This window comes from Lotus japonicus, chromosome 3, assembly GCF_012489685.1.
Source record: "Lotus japonicus ecotype B-129 chromosome 3, LjGifu_v1.2".
In the NCBI taxonomy this organism is placed as follows: domain Eukaryota; kingdom Viridiplantae; phylum Streptophyta; class Magnoliopsida; order Fabales; family Fabaceae; genus Lotus; species Lotus japonicus.
Genome location: NC_080043.1, coordinates 33,711,317 through 33,729,659, shown reverse-complemented (window position 1 = coordinate 33,729,659; position 18,343 = coordinate 33,711,317). Strand labels below are relative to the sequence as shown.

At 48.5% G+C, this 18,343-nt stretch overlaps 1 protein-coding gene across 1 annotated transcript; it reads right to left on the bottom strand.

Moving 5' to 3' along the window:
• Positions 1–15,132: 15,132 nt before the first annotated feature.
• Positions 15,133–17,530, bottom strand: LOC130749556 (elongation factor 1-delta-like). Its single transcript, XM_057602931.1, has 8 exons — positions 17,388–17,530; positions 17,028–17,140; positions 16,819–16,935; positions 16,495–16,588; positions 16,275–16,398; positions 16,062–16,175; positions 15,495–15,656; positions 15,133–15,359 (listed from the first exon to the last, which is right to left on the bottom strand). Coding segments are annotated over exons 2-8 (699 nt in total). The 5' UTR covers positions 17,114–17,140; positions 17,388–17,530; the 3' UTR covers positions 15,133–15,357.
• Between the last annotated feature and the right edge of the window lie 813 nt (positions 17,531–18,343).

Here is an 18,343-nt window from a genome sequence, read left to right as displayed (position 1 = left end):
CCTTCTCCTACTGAAGCACCACTCTGGAATTTGCTTCAGAACCAACCCTCTAGGTCAGAAGATCCAACCTCTCTCCTTACCATTCCATACGACCCATTAACTTCTGAACCCATCATCCCCAACCAACCAGAACCCAAACCAACAGAACCACAACCCAGAACGTCTGATCACTCTGCTCCCAGAGCATCAGCACGTCCTGCTGTCAGAACCACGGATACAGACTCTTCATCAGCCTTCACACCTGTATCCTTCCCCATCAATGTCATTGACTCTCCTCCCTCCAATACCTCTGAATCACTTAGAAAATTCATGGAGGTTAGGAAAGAGAAGGTATCTGCCTTGGAAGAATATTACCTTACCTGTCCAAGCCCTAGGCAATATCCTGGCCCTAGACCTGAACGTCTAGTTGACCCAGATGAACCTATCTTGGCCAATCCTATCCAAGAGGCAGACCCCTTAGTCCAACAGGCTCACCCTGTCCCTGACCAACAAGAGCCAATTCAACCAGACCCTGAACCTGAACAATCAGTATCTAACCAATCCTCGGTTAGATCACCTCACCCTCTGGTTGAAACTTCAGACCCTCACCGTGGAACCTCTGAACCCAATGCTCCCATAATTAACATTGGTTCTCCACAAGGTGCCTCTGAAGCTCATAGCAGCAATCACCCAGCCTCTCCTGCACCCAACCTCTCCATCATTCCCTATACTCACCTTCAACCCACATCTCTCTCTGAGTGCATCAATATTTTCAATCATGAAGCCTCCTTGAGGCTCCGCAATGTGCACGGTCAGACTGACCTCAGTGAGAATGCTGAAAATGTGGCTGATGAGTGGAACAATTTGAGCACTTGGCTGGTGGCTCAGTTTCCCGTTATGCTGCAGCTCCTGCATGCAGAGGGAAGTCAGAGCATTGAGGCTGCAAAGCAAAGGTTTGCTAGGAGGGTGGCTCTTCATGAACTCGAACAGAGAACCAAGCTTCTTGAAGCCATTGAAGAAGCCAAGAGACAGAAAGAACAAGAAGAAGAAGCTGCCCGTCAAGCAGCAGCTCAGGCTGAACAAGCCAGACTTGAGGCAGAACGTCTTGAAGCTGCGGCTGAGGCAGAGCGACTTGCACCAGTTCTGTTTACTCCTGCTGCTTCTGCTTCCATTCCAGAACCTCAAGCTGCTCCGAACGTTCCTTCCAGCTCTACTCCGACAAGCTCATCCAGACTCGACATCATGGAACAACGTCTTGACACTCATGAATCCATGCTGATTGAGATGAAGCACATGATGATGGAACTTCTGCGCCGTACTGACAAATCTTAGTTTTTTAGGATCTCTTCTTTTTCTTCCTTTTCCTTTTTATTTAACGTTGTTTTATTTAAACTCTGCTTATTTACTTACTTTAATTTGTTCATTTGTGATTCTATATGCATATATCTATATATATTTGTGGCACATATGTTTGCAAAACCTGTTTTATTCATAATTGTTCTATGTTTACATCATAATTCTTTCCATCATACATTATTCCCTATATCTAGAATGGAGGATCCTTCCTCATTCTTCTGCATTCTTGGCGCTGCTCCACTCTTTCCTTCTCCAGACGATCCAATGCATACTCTATGTTGCCAAGTTTGATGCTCAGATCATCTTTTTCTCGACTATCTTCTGTCGTCTTGAGTCTCTTTTCCACAGTCTCCTTCTCTTCCAGCAGATTCAGCTCCCGCTGGCAAAGCTCCTGAATCTCTTCCACGAAGCAGAGGAACTCCTTCAGATCTTTCTCCATCTCTGGACCAAGATCTTCTTCAAGCAGTGTCTTCGTCAGCTCTTGTATGGTCTTTGTACCATCGGGATGCCTAATATTGAGGAACATATCTTCCTCAAACGCCTTCCTTCTGAGCTCTTCTAATGCCATTCTGTATGATGCCATTTTTTTTCTGAATATTATTCGAGGTGTGAAGCTTACCTTTCTCTCCAACGTTTTTATAGGCTTCACTTTCTCTCTGAAAGTTAATGCTCTTACAGTTTCTCGAGGTTAAGTACTTGGTAACTGACCCTTCTATTTCCTCACTTGACCGGTGGTAAACGTTCATCCCTTGCATTAACTCTTCTATTTATTATCGCCTCACTCTGATTCTTACATCGTCTTCATTTTCTTTCAACTTAGACCTTCTCTAAGGGGGAAGTACCTTGTACTTCAAGCTAAGTTTTTCACACCCCAAGCTTTTTGCTTATGACAAAAAGGGGGAGTAAACCCAGTTTTTGATGTGTAAGATGTGTTAGTGTGACTTATTTTTCTTTTGGAGATTTTAAGAGTTCCACCTTCATGACCATAGATGTGTCACTGGGCAAATACAAGGAATACATTTCACTTCTTCTGAAGTGATTCTAAGTTGACTCTGATACCCAAGACTCTGATACCTTGTCCATGACTCTGATCACTTATGCGCTCTGATTATTCGTTTTTCATCTATGTCATAAGCTTTTCACTCTGAACTCTTATATGATTTAGCTCAGAATCTAGACTTTACTAACGTTTTCATCAAGTATTAGATTCAGGGGGAGCTAAGCTCAGAATCAAGCAGTGACTTGAATTCAGAATGAGCAAGATAAACTATTCACATCAGGATAAGTCTTATTCTATATCTCTAAACTCTGAGTGAATTCAGTTTAATGTTTAAGAATTGTTCATCAAAAATCTTAGTTTTGTCATCATCAAAAAGGGGGAGCCCCCTATCCCTGGTCGGCTGTTCCAGCGGAGCGTGGGCTAATCGTGTCCCGGGCTGGTGGTGTCATAGAGGTGCTCGGGGTTGTTACGTAGAGGTCAAACGTGTAAACTTTCATTCATTTATTCATTAACGGTGGAGCCGTTTGGCCATTACATTTAGTGTCCCTAGAAAGGGGGTGTTACTCGCATGGCGTCGTAGCGGAGGCGGACGACCCTTAGGTCCCTGTCGAGACCCTCTCGTATGGCCAGAAGGGAGGCCAGCTCGGCTTCGATCTCGCCCATCGTCCCCGTCTCTTCGCCCCTGTGTTCTGCGGCAGACACCTCGAGGCTCCAGATTAGCATGTTAACCTCCAGGCGGCGTCGGTGCAATTCCCACATCTCCTCCGTCCGCTCCAAGAAGGTCAGTAAACCCGCCTTCAGTTGGGGGTCCAGATCCTCTACCAGAAGCCTGCTAACCAGGGATCTGATCCTATCAGGGGTGGTGACCTGCGTTTGGTAGGAGTAGTATAGGTCACAATCCAGAGCTTCGGCCCTGAGTGCCTTCAGGTAAGTCTCCGTGGAGATCATTTTGTCTCTGGGGCGAGTGTGAAGCCTGCAAGGGGGGTGGTTACTATTTATAAACGAAACGCTCGTGGGAGGTAACGCCCCTTAGCGTTTTCCCATGCGTTTCTCTTGGAAATGAGAGGGGCATTAAATGCTGAGGTCGGTGGTCAAGGCGTTCCCCCTTAGGTTGAATACACAGCCTCGACCGACCGGGTGGGGCTCGGTGTTAGGACGACCGGGTCTAGTACCGAGTGGGTTGTTGCATGGTTTGAATCTGAGAAGTCACAAAGACGCGGGAGGATGGAACGGTGTGAGGTTTCGGGCCCACTACATTTAATGCACCTGACTCTTGGGATGGTACGTGTCATTTCCGAGTGGGTCGCGTCGCTTCGCGAGTCCCCTCCCACGTGCTTTTGGAGGCGTGTGTCGCTTCGCCGTCACTGCTCCCTTTCTGACGTGGCAGGGTTTGACTGGACGATGCCCCTTGGTTTCCCCAAGCGTCATGATTAGGGAACCTAGGGCTGTCGAAACGTCACGTCTCCCTCCTCATCTTCTATAAAAGAGAGGGGAGGGGGATTCATTTGCACTTTTGCATCCCTGAATTCTCTAAGCCCTCTCCCTTTTCTTCCTCCAAGTTCCGGCGTTTCACGGTGGTGTCTTCTTTCGCGCGGTGGTCGTTTGGAAGTTTTTCTAGCTTCTTCTTGTAAGTCCTCGCTTCACTTGACTCTCCTTCTTAAGGTTTTAATTTTTTCTTTCTTCTAGCATAGAGGGTAGCTTGCTCCTGGGGGAGTTGGGAGTTTCCCCTCCCCCGGTGGCCCCCTCTTGCGGCGGGGGAGATTCTCTCTGAGGGTCTGTGCCGCCGCACGGTCGCGTTTTCCTGCCTAGGGCAAAGACGGACTCCGGGTGGGTCCTTCTTTGAGCCGAATCCAACAACCTAGGTGTTGATACGGCGTTTTCCCTTGTGCAGGTGTCATTATGGGGAAGCCTACCCAGAAGAAGAAAGGCAAGACCGTAGACGAGGCTTCGGGCGGGGCCTTGACTTCTAGGCCCCGGTCGGGGGCCCCCAAGAATAAGAAGATCGACCGGGAGAAGTACCCGCATCTGGAGGGGGACTTGGCCGTGTATGACAAGTGGTGCCGCACCATTCTCGCTCTCCCGTCGGAGTACGCAAACGAGAAGGAGGATTATTTCTGGAGTCAGCGTTTTATGTCGCAGACTCAGGTCGGCCCCGGTCACATGGTGTATTCGCCGGGCAAGGAGGAGCGGCTACCTCACACCCCGCCGTTCGGGGTGTACATGCATATCTACACCATGAAGAAGGTGAGGGTGAGGATGCCACTCACGGACTTTCAATGTGACGTTCTTCGCCATATGGGGGTCGCGTCGTCGCAGCTCCATCCCGGCGCTTGGGGTTTCGTCCGAGCGTACGAGGTTGCTTGCGTCTTGTTTGGCCAGAAGCCGTCGATTCCGCTCTTTTTCCATTTATTCGAGGTGGCCCACACTCAAGGATATGGCGGGCACGGTATCGTGACCCTAAGGTCGGGTAAAGACCTCCAGATCTTTCACCCGTTCGCAGAGTCTTACCGGGACTTTAAGGATCAATTCTTCCGGGTGGCGCCTACTACTCCGCCCCCTCACTGGTGGTTCGAGAGGGCTCCGAAGGGCGGCAGTCGCCCCCGGTTCCCGCTGACTTGGAACGCCAAGCACTACGATGTAAAGATCAGTGCTTTTGGTTACGAGGTCGGGGCCTTGTCGGAAGCGGACTTGGCCTTCAAAAACCTCTTGGTGGCCGCCATACGGAAGGAAGTACGGGGTAATCCACCCAAAGAATTCTGCATTCGGCCGTTGCGTTGTTACGATCTTTGCACTTATAGCGTTCGTAAGAACGCTTGCTTGTTGCGCGAGAGAGGTAGGGTGTTTCTGTTACTATGTCCAAAGTGTTGTGTGCTCTTTTGTCTTACTAATTTTCTTCTTGTAATCCGTTTGCAGGTGCTAAGATGGAGATCAATGCTGCCTTGGTCGCTGCTCTACAGGTTCCAGTTGATGAGGTCGAGACCGACAGTGAGGGGGAGCAGGAGGTGCCCCGAGACGAGGGTGATGGGCTTGGCAACCAGGAGCAGCCTTTAGCCGGGGCTAACCCCGTTGGGGCCGGGCATAGTGGCCCGGTCGGTGGCGAAGGAAACGCAGACCCCGGGTCGGGCTCAGGGAATCCCGAACGTCAGCATGAGGGTTCCCTTGAGGGGAATAGGGCCGGCTCAGAGCGCCCGGCCAAGAGGACACGCCGCTCCTCAGGCGAGGGGGTCCGTTCCCCTGAACGAGCGACTCCGATTGCTCAAGTGGGTCCCTCGGAGCCAATTTCTGTGTGGGGTCGAGATGCGGTGGACACGGACGAGCACAACAACCAAATCGATGATCTGGTGTACAATGAGCTCGACCAGTCGTTCCTGAGCACGAAGGAACCTTACAATCTCTTGAACTTTGCTCTGAAAGCAGTGCTTCAGACCGCCTCCGTCATTCGGCATGTGCAGCAGGGGCCGGTGCTCGACGTGGAAGAGGTCAAGGAGCAGTTGAACGCCGCCGAGGACAAGTTCGCTAAGGCGGACAAAGAGTTGGCTGACTCCAAGAAATCGGTTCAAGAGCTGACCGCTGCTAAGGCGAAGTTACAAGGGGAGGTGCACGAGGTGACGGCTGCGGCCAAGAAGTTTGCGGAGAAGCTGGAGCTCAGCGAGAAGGATAACGAGTGGTTGCGCTCCCGGGCAGAGAAAGCCGAGCAGGCCCTGAAAGACGAGAAGGCTGTTCGAGAGAGTGAAGTCAAGGAGATGGAAGCCTTGAAAGCGAGCAATGCCGAGCTCAAGAAGAAAGTTACCGACCTGGGGGCTGAGAGAAAGAAGCTGAGGTCGATTCTGAAGGAGATTCACAAGGCTTCTTTTGATAATGCTTTGGCTCAGCTTGAGGTGGTCCATCCGGGACTGGATGTGGGCCCTCTTCACTACCGGAAGGTTGTGTTGGGGGGAAAGATCGGGACCCTGGACGACCAGAAGAAGTTTACTCCGACCTTCCCAGCCGAGCCAGCTCCTTGAAGTCCCTGTCTTTTTATTGTAATTTGATGTGTTTAATGACCGTCCTGCGTTTGTATAACCTTGTGGTTTTTCTTGTCTTAATTTTCGTTATGTGTTTGTAAAGACGTGTTGTTCCTATTCTTCATCGTATTTGTAAGAACTTGTCCGTTTGCTATTTTGAATTTCAAGTAGTGTTATTGCTTCTTTACTCGGTTCCCCGAACAGGGTACTTTAATGGTTACGCTCCCGGTGGGTCTTTGCGCCCTATGGGTCTTTTATTCCTTTGTGCCCGGCGGGTCTTGGTGCCCTATGGGTCTTTTATTATTTGGTGCCCGGCGGGTCTTGGTGCCCTATGGGTCTTTGATAATTTCGTGCCCGGTGGGTCTTAGATAGTTTGTCGATGCGGTTGTATATATTGCTAGTTCGAATCATTCAAATTCAACATAAAAACTGCTTCATTTCTGCGCTTGGAGCTCGTGGCTCTAGTCGTCTACAGCTTGGACGAGATGGGTGTGTACCCTTGATTACAAAAGATTAAAGTAAAAGAAAACACTTGGAAAGATAGCGGGTGCTTGGTCGGTCGCGGCTTAACTATAGTATCTTCTCAGGTTGGTTGCGTTCCACGTGCGAGGGATCTCTTTTCCTACGAGGGTTTCCAGCTTGTATGCTCCCGTGCCAGTTGCTTCGACCACCCTATAAGGGCCTTCCCAGTTGGCTGCTAGCTTTCCCCGCTCGGTTGATCGTGCTCCGACGCTGGCCTTCCGGAGGACCAAGTCCCCTGTGGTAAAGGAGCGGAGAACCGCTTTCTTGTTGTAGCGGATGGCTGCCTGCTGCTTTGCGATTAGCTCTCTACAGTTGGCTACCGCTCTCCTTTCAGCTAGGAGGTCGAGGTCTTCCCCTATGAGTTGATCGTTCTGGTTGGGGTCGAAACCCGCTGTCCGAGCGCTCGGTTCTCCTATTTCAGCCGGAATCACAGCTTCTGTGCCAAAGGTAAGGCGGTAAGGGCTCTCCCCCGTAGTCGAGTGCGGAGTGGTGCGGTATGCCCACAGGACGTGATCGAGCTGCTCGGCCCAGTCGCCCTTGGCACTCCCCAATCTCTTCCGGAGGCCTCGGAGAATGACCCTGTTGGCCGACTCTGCCTGCCCGTTCGTCTGGGGGTGTTCGACAGAAGTGAATCGCTGCTTGATGTGTAGCCCGTCCAAGAGGTCCCTAAACCCTTTAGAGGTAAACTGGGTTCCATTGTCTGTGACCAGGACCCCGGGGACTCCAAACCTACTTATAACGTTCTTGTAAAAGAAGCGTTGCACTCGAGCTGTGGTGATTGTTGCTAGTGGCTCGGCCTCGATCCACTTGGTGTAGTAATCCACTGCTACTACCAAGTACTTGAGTTGGCCGGGTGCAGTGTCGAACGGGCCCAATAAATCCATGCCCCACTGGTGGAAGGGCCAAGGACTGACCAGAGAGGAAAGACGGGCAGGGGGAGCGTTGTGCAGATCGGCGTGCCTCTGGCAGGGGTCACATTGCTTAACATGCTCCGCGGCGTCTTTCTCTAGGGTGGGCCAGTAATAGCCGGCTCTGAGTACCTTTCGGGCAAGGGAACGCCCACCCGGATGGTGGCCGCAGCTGCCTTCGTGGATTTCTGCTAGGACGTAGGCTGCTCTGTCCTTAGCCAAGCACTTCAGAAGGGGGGTGGAGAATCCCCGCTTGAAGAGATCATCATTAACGATGGTGTACCAGGAGGCGCGTCGTACCAACTTCTTGGCTTCGGCTTTCTCCTCGGGCAGCCATCCAGATCTGAGATACTTGATGATCGGGGTCCTCCAATCGTCTTCAGTACCGATCGGCATCATAACTTGTCCTACCGGACGATCGGGGTCAGCTACGTAGGGGAGGGCTAGGGTCCCCTGAATAACCGTTCCATTCAGGCCAGGCTTTCCCGTGCTGGCCAGTTTGGCCAGGGTATCTGCGCGGTCATTCTGGGCTCTGGGGACGTGGCGGAATTCCACTTTGTTGAAGGTTGAAGCCAGTCGTTTCAAATGGGCCAAGTACTGCTCCAGGATGGGATCTTTTGCTTGAGCTTCACCGTTTGCTTGTGAGACGACTAGAAGTGAATCGCAGCAGACAAGTATCTCCTTAGCTCCCAGGTCTCGGGCTGTGACCAGTCCCGCAATGCAGGCCTCATACTCGGCCTGGTTGTTTGTAGTTGGGAAGTTAAAGCGGAGGGATTGTTCGACCACCATCCCGGTGCTACTTTGCAATACGATCCCAGCCCCGCCACCTTCCTTGTTGCTCGAGCCATCTACGTTGACCACCCAGGTGGTCTCGGCAGGGGGTTCTTCCTCATCGGTGAGCTCGACCAAGAAATCGGCTAGGACTTGTGCTTTAATGGCTCTCCTGGGCTCGTAGCGGATGTCATGCTCGGAGAGCTCGATGGACCAGCTGACCATCCGACCGGCTAGATCAGGCTTATGAAGGACCTGTCGGACCGGTTGATCGGTTCGCACCACCATGCGATGAGCTTGAAAGTACCTCCTTAGGCGTCGCGCCGTGGTTAGTAGGGTCAGTGCCACCTTTTCCAGCATCTTATATCTGAGCTCTGCACCCTTCAATGAACGGCTGACAAAATAGACTAGTAGCTGCCTTCCTTCTGATTAGGACCGAGCTAACTGCTTTCTCCCGCATGGCCAGGTATAGGTATAGTGTCTCCCCTGGTTTTGGGCTAGTCAGAATAGGGGGGAGGACAGGGTCTCCTTCAGCTGGGTGAAAGCAGCGTCGGCCTCCGCCGACCACTCAAAAGTCGCTCCCTTCTTCAGGAGGGTGTAAAGAGGCAGGGCCCGGAGAGCAGCTTTTGGCAAAAAGCGGCCGATAGCGGCCATGCGACCGGCCAGCTGTTGGACTTCCTTGACTGTGCGCGGGCTCTTCATATTCATGATTGCCTGACATTTGTTAGGGTTCAACTCAATGCCGCGGTTGGTGAGCATGTACCCCAGAAACTTCCCGCTTCGAACGCCAGAAGTACACTTGTCGGGGTTGAGGCGCATGTTGTGCTTCTTTAGCTGCTCGAAAACGACTGCGAGGTCTGCCGCGTGGTCTCCTCCCTTTGGGGTCTTGACTATAATATCATCAATGTAGACTTCGACCGATTTCCCCATTAGGTCCCCGAAGATTCGGGTCATCATCCGTTGGTAGGTCGCCACTGCGTTCTTGAGGCCGAAGGGCAGCATCGTGTAACAGTAGGTGCCCCGGTCGGTGATGAAGGCAGTTTTCTCTTCATCGTCCCTATGCATGGGAATATGGTTGTAGCCTGAATAGGCATCCATAAGAGAGAGGTATTCGTATCCCGAGGAATTGTCGACCAGCGCATCAATGCTCGGTAGGGGAAACAGGTCCTTGGGGCAAGCCTTGTTGAGGTCCGTGTAGTCAACGCACATGCGCCACTTCCCATTTGCCTTCTTGACTAAGACCACATTGGAGAGCCAGGTCGTGTACTTGACCTCCCGAATGATTCCGGCCTGAAGCAGCTCTGTGGTCTGTTGCTGGATAACCTACTGCTTCTCAGAGCTCATCTGCCTCTTCTTCTGAGTAACCGGTTTGAACTTCCGGTCGACGGAAAGTCTGTGGCTACAGAAGGCGGGGTCAATGCCGGGCATGTCGGCTGACGACCAGGCAAACAGCTTCCCATTGGAAAGTAGCAAATTTTCCATTCGTTTGCAGAGGTCTCGGGGAAGGCCCCGAGCTATGTTGGTAGTGTTCTCTGGAAGGGGACCGACCTGGATGGGGTGGTACTCCCCGTCGGGTTTGAGGCGTTGGTCGTCTCTAGACTGGTCCACGCGGGGGTCAAGGTCGGTCATGAAACTGGTGTGTTGAACGTGAAAGTTGTTCTGCTGGTCGTGCACTTTGGACTTCTTCTTCTTCCTTTCCTCCCTGGCCAGCCTGCAGCTGGAGTTGTAGCAGCTCCTCGCCATTTCTAGATTGCCGCGTACTGGTACGGCCCTTCCTGCCCAGGGGTACTTCAGCATCAGGTGGTGGGTGGATATGATCGCCCTGAAAGTGTTGAGGCTTGGCCTGCCAAGAATGGCGTTGTACGCCGTCGGACACTCCACCACCAGAAAGCGGGCTTTTATAGTCCTGCAAATTCTGTAATCTCCCAAGGAAAGGCAAGTATCAAAATATCCTAAGGGTAGGACTCTGTCCCCTGTGAACCCAACCAAATCATGGTCGTAGGGGAGCAGGTCTTTCACCGATAGCCCTAAGCTCTTATAAGCATCATAAAACATAATGTCGGCGGAACTACCTGTATCGATGAGCGTCCTTCGGATCTTACCGTTGCCGATCAGAGCTTCAATGACGATGGGGTCATCTTCTTCACCGGTGTCCGCGCCGTAATCGTCCTTCGTGAAGGTTATGGCCACCTTCTGTCTTGGGGAGTGGAGGGACCCTGGTCGGGGCCGTCCAGTCGCTGACATGATGACGCGGGTACTCCTTTTCCGGCTGTTGTTGGTGGGTCCGCCTGCGGCCCATCCTCCTGCTATCGAGCCGACGCTGACTAGATTGTTCCCGTGTTGTCTTCTGACTTCATCCCGGCCGTGGCGGTCGGGGCTTCTTCGCCGTTCCCGGCTGCGTCTGCGACGCTCGGGGCTGTGGCGACGCGGAGGAGACCTGTCGCGACGTTCCACCGATCGGCGTTTGGGAGGGGAACGGTCTCGGTGTCTTGGAGGGGTCGGTGACCGTCTTGGGGGTGGCGAGCGTGGGCGTTGGAGGGCCCCCGTCGACACAGCTACATACCTGGACAGTCTTCCTGCTCGGATTAGTTCTTCCACTTTGTCCTTGAGGTTCAGGCACTCGTCAGTGTTGTGACCCGGGCTATCGTGGAACTCACAGAATCTCTTGGAATCCAGCTTGTCCCCTCTCGTCATGAGTGGGGGGGGGGGCGGTCTCTGAGGTCGGTGGAGGCTTTCTCCCTCAGGATGCGTGAAAGGGAGGAGTTCAGTGGGGTATAACTATCGTACTTCTTTCGCTTCGACTTCCGTTCGTCCTGACCCTTCCGTCGGGACTCTCGGGTCGAAGGTTGGTCCTTATTTTCCTTCAACTTCGGCGGTCCTTTGATCGCGAGCGTCTGACTCGCGGCTCTTAGGGTCGCGGCATCTTCCATGTTTATGAATTTTTCTGCTCGAGCTAGGAATTCCTCCAGAGTGTTGGCGGGCTTGCCGTCCAGAGAGGTCAGGAACGGTCCTGGCGCAAGGGCTGCGGTAGCCAGGACCAACCTTGTGTCGGGGAGGAGTCCGGTGATATCACCGGCCTCCTTGTTGAAACGATTGAGAAATGCCTTCAGAGACTCCTTCTCCTTCTGCTTAACCAAGGCCAACGTCTGCGCGGTCTTCGGTATGCTGCGCACCGAGGAATACTGGGCTAAAAAGCATGACATAACTCCGTTCCAGTCGTGCAGTGAGTTGCTCGGTAAATTCTGGAACCAGTTCATGGGTCCTTTTCCAAGGCTCATGGGGAAACAGCGGCAGTATAAAGGGTCGCTGGCCCCAGCGTACTGCATCGCGCCCACGAAGAAGTTCACGTGTTCCTGCGGGTCGGTGTCTCCCTCGTAGAGCTTCACTTTGGGTCGTGCCCACCTCTGAGGGAAAGGAAATGCCATAATCTCAGGGGATAGGGGGCCTCCGATCGGCGCTGGGTAAGTGACAAGCGCGTTGCTGGACTTGGGGCGGTTGTGCGTCTGGTCCCGGGTCGGGGTGGGGCTCCTGCGCCTAGAGGGGCTCCGGCGGGGAGAGTAACGTCTCCGTGGTGTATGGCTAGCCACCCGTTCGGCCGCGGGTGCCCTGTGACGGGCTTCCTGGTAATAGGGGGTTGGGTCGGGCCCCCGGTCGTCTCCTCTTCTTGTGAAAACGCCGGCGGGGGGCGCGATCGAGTTTCCTGCTCCTCCAGTTGTCGGAGGCGGGCGCGGAGCATGTGAATCTCTTCCTGAGCGTCTCGGATCCGCATACTACGGGCTTGCTCTCGCCCAACCCCGTTGTCCTCTTCCATTGCCCGGATGCGAGCCTCCAAGCGGCAGAGTGCCTCGTGGGCCGCATGCGGGGTAATGGCTGCGGGTTCCGGTGAGCGGGGTGGTTGTGGTTGAGGAGTCGGGGGAGGAGGGTGTTGGGGAGGAGGAGGGGGGGTTCTGCGATCCGTAGTTTCGTTGATGGTCTCCACATGGCCCTCAGGAGTTGGTGCAGGACGGCGTGATGTCTGACGTGTCTCTACCATAGCTTGTTGGTTGATGACTTGAGGCGAAGGCACGCGGTGCTGGGAAGAGTTTTACCAGATCCCCACAGACGGCGCCAATTGATCTAGGAGAGACCAAGCTACCCGTTGACAAGGGGTAGGGGAAGAGGGATCTGGACGGGTTGAAGATGCTCCGGTAGGCAAGGTCCCGGGAGGGGCTCCTGCAAGACACTCCGATGCTAAAGTTAGTGAGGGAAGTTGTAAGAATGGTGAAGTTGGGAAGAATACGTTACCTTTAGATAGAAGGAGTGTTCCCTTTATATAGGAGAGGCAGGATTAGGGTTGGAGCCATGCAACGTCATGCATGGCTCGTACATGAGGGCATGGATCACCGTTGGATCCCCTGCAGAGGAACAGTGATCCAACGGTCTGGGGGGCCCTACGGACCTGCACCAGCCAACCTACTCCTAGGGTAGTTGGCCTAGGTCAACCCCTATGTAGTGGGCCCCGGGTTCCTTGTCCTCACCCTTGGTGGTGGGGCTCGGGAGTAGGGGGTTCTCGGTTTCCCCCAAACGGCCCCTTATCTGGGGCTTTTGGTGGGTCCGGCCCTGTCCTAGGTCCCCTGACCGTCCCCGGTCAGGGTTCCCGGAACAGTCACTTGTGTCTCACTTGTCTAAGTGAAGAAGAGTTTCATGAGGGTTCAAGTGAGAATTGATTGGAAGGAGAGAAAGTCATTCTCGCTCAAACTTAAAGAACTCACTATAAAACTGTTACTGCAGATTGTTGGATCGGTTAGAAATTTTGACAGCAGAATATTTGGTTTTTCATTATGAACAGTTGGATCGAGTGAAACAAATATTAAGGTGTAAGTAATTTGTTTCATACAGTAGTTCGAGTTTCTGATTCTGTTCATCTTCTTAGTTATTACATCTTCTCGTAACATCTTATTGTAAGTTTTTTTGGCTTTGTTGTGTGAGTGACTGTGAGCACTAATTTGTGCACTTGCTTGATACTCTCATATCCTTATTTAATCAAAGTGGAGTGTTTCCTTCACCAAAAAAAAAAGTGGAGTGTTTCCTCAGTTTTGAGAAGTAGAGGTTTTCACAATTGCTTTTAGGGTTTTCACGCTAAAAATCTTAGTATCTCTTACATGTTTATGGTATTTAGTTTTTGTCATATATTTGTTGGTGTCACCAATTCTTAGAAATTGAGAAGAATTTACATCCACTACATATAATAATGTGCATGAAAATTGTTCATATATGTAATACTACATACTTATTATATTAATAAATAGATAAGAATATAATGAGTATGTGTTAGGGAAAAAAATAGAGATATAATGTGCATGAAAAATTATACCAAAAAAAATGTGAGATGTGAATGTATCAAAACTCTTTAATGGAATTTCCAAGGTTAAGGAAAAATGTTTCCAACTTTTTTACATTATGCAAGTTTTCCTCCCCAATTTAGTTTAGCATTCATGTTAAAGCTCAAAATCATGTTAAACTATGATCTACGACATAAAGCTTCTCCACTAACATGTTTTGGAATGTGTGCCCAATCCATATACAAACATGCACTAAAGCGCATTGAGTTACCTTTGACAAAAAAAAAAGGGTGCAAAAGTAAATACGTTACAATATTATTCCCTTCCCTTCCTGAACCAAACAAATGATAAGTTATTTCCCTTCCCTTCCCTTCCCCTCCGCCACACATGATTGGCCGAGCAATCTAGGCGATGAATGACGTGTACCAAAAAATGGATCAAGGCCTAGTGTATTCTTTTATATTGGGAATTGGGCATCGGTTGTGAGGCCCAATCCCCCAGAGCCTTCTAGAAGGGGATTCACCTACTATAAAAGGGAGGTCCTCCATTGTACTAGGGATCTTTTTACTCAATTAATGGAATAGGACTTTTCTTACATCATATTTCATTATTTAGTGCTCTGCTAGGGTTTACAAGAATATTCCTTTATTCTTTAATATCCTCTAGTGCGGAACACTCATCTTAACCAAACATAATAACATTAGAATCCCTCATCTCCCTTCCCCTCCCCTCCATCAAAATTCCTCTCCTCCCCTCCCCTCTTTTGAACCAAACGCACCCTAAGGGATTCTATTGGTAAAAGTTCAACTAAGGGGAATCAATCCTACAATAGGTCGGTGTGGATCTTATGACATTGCTTACATTTCATCGCATTACTACCCATTTTATTGATAATAAAATTCATGTCAAGTCTATGAATCTGAATTAGACATTAAAATTTAAATTCTTGTTCATTAGATGTGTGAGCAGCATATTGTTATTAGCTGATTAAATTTGCATTTGGGGCTTATAACAAGTGTTCATCCAGACCATACAAGCTTTCACAAACACTTACATAAGCTTAGATCGAATAAGCAATAAAAAAACAGGGTCAAAGAATAACTACAATATCTATTCACCCCGGTTTAAAAGGTTTGATTTATTTAATTTCATTGCAGACAAAACTTGCTAGTTCCTAGTTGGGTGTTACTTAGATGTTGCCACGGTTAAGGCCAAAGGCGTCTAGAATTGTACCAAGCGCATCCATCTGTGTACCAAGAGCCAACAAAACATACCAAACCTCAAACTAGAATTTAAGAAAAATATGTCACACCTTAAAGATAAAAGCCTGGAGATTACAAGAGCATCCACGCAGACAAACAACATCAAATGATAATGATATATAGGTCCCGAGAACAAAAATTTCAAATTAGGGTAGTAGTATCCCTAGAACATAATTATCAAAATATGTCATTTCTCCCACTACCCTGAACTCCAAGTCACATGGAATAATTAGATTCTGCAACAAAGGTTAGGAAATAGCATTAGAACAAAATGCACAGCCATATATGACACAAACAGACATTCTGTCAGGCAAATACAAACCAAAAGTAGGAACCATAGACAAACAAAAAGCCATCATAAGTATACTTACAAATTTTATTGAAGGCCACGATGTCACAACTCTGGACATATTCATTGATGGGCTCAACCGTGAGATGATCCTCAATAAGAGTGTCAACAGAAACCAGATCATCAACAATAGTAAGCATGATTTGCAGTTTCTTGATACCGTACCCAACAGCAACGAGTTTGGCTATGACATTAAAAAACTAATATCAGCTATGATAAACAAAAATAAACTTGAATTTCAAACCTAATAATAAAGTAGACTACAACTTCTCTCCAAACTAAAGACTAGAGAGCAGTAATTTTAAACATTTGACAATGAGAACACACTATTTAACCCACTTCATATGATTGGTTTCATTTTTAGAAAATCAACACAGTTTTTAAAAAACGAGACAAATATGTTAACTTCTTAAAACATAGACCAATCATATGTAGTGTGCAATGCAAGTCAATGTGTTCCATAGAGTGCTGCCAGCGCTCCTATTTGAAAATAAAATCAAACGAAGACAATCCACATGTATTCTGTGAAATATAACACAAATAAATCAGTTAATATATGTGCAAATATTGAAAAGGAAAAAAGACATACATGCACCCCAAAACAGCCCTTCCTGCTGCACCGATCTCACTGCTTCTTCAAGCTTTTTCATGTCGGTTTCATCATCCCATGGCTTAACATCCAACAGAACAGATGATTTCCCAGCTGAGAACAAAATCAGAACAAAATCAGAACAAAAACAGAACAAGGGGCAGGGTGGCTGAATTTCAGATTATTAGGAGCTTGTGATGAGAAAAAACTTACATTCTTTCTTCTTTCCAGATGCCTTCACTGCTGCTGCGCGTGCTTCAGCTGCCTGCTTCTCTTCCTCAGTCTCCTCACCAAACAAATCCACATCATCATCGTCATCATCCTCAGCCGCAGAAGCCTAAATGCATTTAATAATCAAAAGTCAGTCAACCATTAGATAAAAAGAAAACATGAAAACCAACCACAGTTCAATAATCTATAGGAAAACACTTGCCTTTGTATCAGCAGCGGGAGGAGTGGCAACAGCATCTTCTGCCACAAGAGAAGATCCGTCCACAATGACACCAGATCCCTCACCAGAAACACCACTAAAAAGACAAAATTGAAATAAAAATTAAGAACATTAAAAAAAACCTAGCTTGCATGCATTAAAAGTACAAGTCACTTGATTTTGAGTTACTAATGCATCATTCTACCCTAGCATAGGATAAATTTGTACACAAGCTCGCGGATAATATCATGGCATAAAACACCAACATGATAAATTTTCATTTAATTTACATATAATTGGCATGAAAGTCAAGGGAAGTTAACTTACGAGATTCTGAGCAAGGCATCAATGTGCTTGTACCACCTGGACACATTCACAAATTCCTCTGATGGAGCCTTTGACAAAGCTGCATAGACAGTAACATCATCCTTTGAAGCTTGGAACCTAAACAGATCAGGTAAAAAAGACAACACATAAGAAACAACAAATTGAAAAAAATAAACAAACAGAGTAGCACAAAAGCAACAGTGACATACCCAGAGATATAACTGCGTGTGAGAAGGTACTCATCAAGCTTCTTCAACCCAGATTCAGAGCTAAGTTCGTAGAGAGTGATTGCCATGATAGCTAAATATATGCTTACACGCTTCTGCAAATACCCATAACACCGATTACAATAGCAACAACAAATTGAAATCGAACCCAAATTGTTCAAACTACGATATTAATTGAAAGAAACATTGAAAACCCTAAAAAATTGCGAATTCAAGAAGACAATTCATCAATTGATGCAACAGATTACAGTGCTGTTGAAATCAAAGAGAGGAGTGCAACGACTAGCATTGATTTTGTCAACAAACTGCAGAAGAATGAGAGATCAGTAGAGAGAACCGTACCTTTGCGATGGACGACGATGTGAGAGTGAGAAGCGTGGTACAGAGAGAGGGTAAAGGTTCAGATTTTATTGGTGAAGATGTGAAACCCTAACCCGATTTGTGTATTTGGGTCCAGAGTAGCCAAGGCCCATTGATCCTTTCCTTTAAAATCATTTCAAGAACGGGTCTTTGTACATTGTTTTATGTTTTACTACTAGTATTTTGGGCCTGTTAAACCGTCCATTGGGTCGGGTTGGACCCGGCCCGCTGCGAAGGATGAAACTTTTTGTTTAACTATATCCTTATCTCTTAGGCCGAAACTATTTGAGTCATCCCTTTTACTAAACACACCATCCCCAAACTTTTTAATTCCAAAAATACCCCTAACATAGAAAACATAAAAAAATTTAAAAAAAAAAAGTATTTTCTCAACCTTATCCCTTCTTCCTCTTCCACTCTCACCTTCCTCATCCCGTCTTCCTCCTCTTTCTAAATCAAAACATCACACACTCTAGAGGTATTTTGAGCTCCAACTTGGTCTTAAAGGTAGTGCCTAAACGAAAACAAAGAACAGCGAACGTGCAGAGAGTGAGGGTGAGGAATGAAGTCGAATTCAGACTATATATGTGAATATGGTTCGATAAAAGTGGGTGAGATCAAAATAAGAATAGAAGCTCAAAAAATGTATAATTTTGAACATTTTTCTGTTTTTCGTGATTTTCAACGTACTGGTTCGTACCGCAATTTAAAATGTGGCAGTAGGGTTGTTTATAAATGTTGTAATTTGGTCCTCTAGTCTGATATCTTATGTATTTAGCAATTTAGGGTGCGGTAGGATTCAAGTTTCAAATTTGACAATATCATAGCAGTTTAAATTGTGGTAGTTGTGGCAATTTAAACAGCAGAGATGTGAGGCACTCTGATTCCTCAGTTGTAGCAATTTAAAGTGTGGATCGAACCAAACACAACGAACATGG

What these genes read in the sequence shown, in the direction of transcription:
- LOC130749556 (XM_057602931.1), bottom strand. Translation starts at nt 17,113, where the DNA reads ATGGCAATCACTCTCTACGAACTTAGCTCTGAATCTGGGTTGAAGAAG. An exon ending in ACACGCAGTTATATCTCTGG is followed by an intron (nt 16,936 to 17,027) that starts GTATGTCACTGT and finishes TGATCTGTTTAG; the next exon opens with GTTCCAAGCTTCAAAGGATG. An exon ending in ATCTGGAAAGAAGAAAGAAT is followed by an intron (nt 16,176 to 16,274) that starts GTAAGTTTTTTC and finishes TTTTGTTCTCAG; the next exon opens with CTGGGAAATCATCTGTTCTG.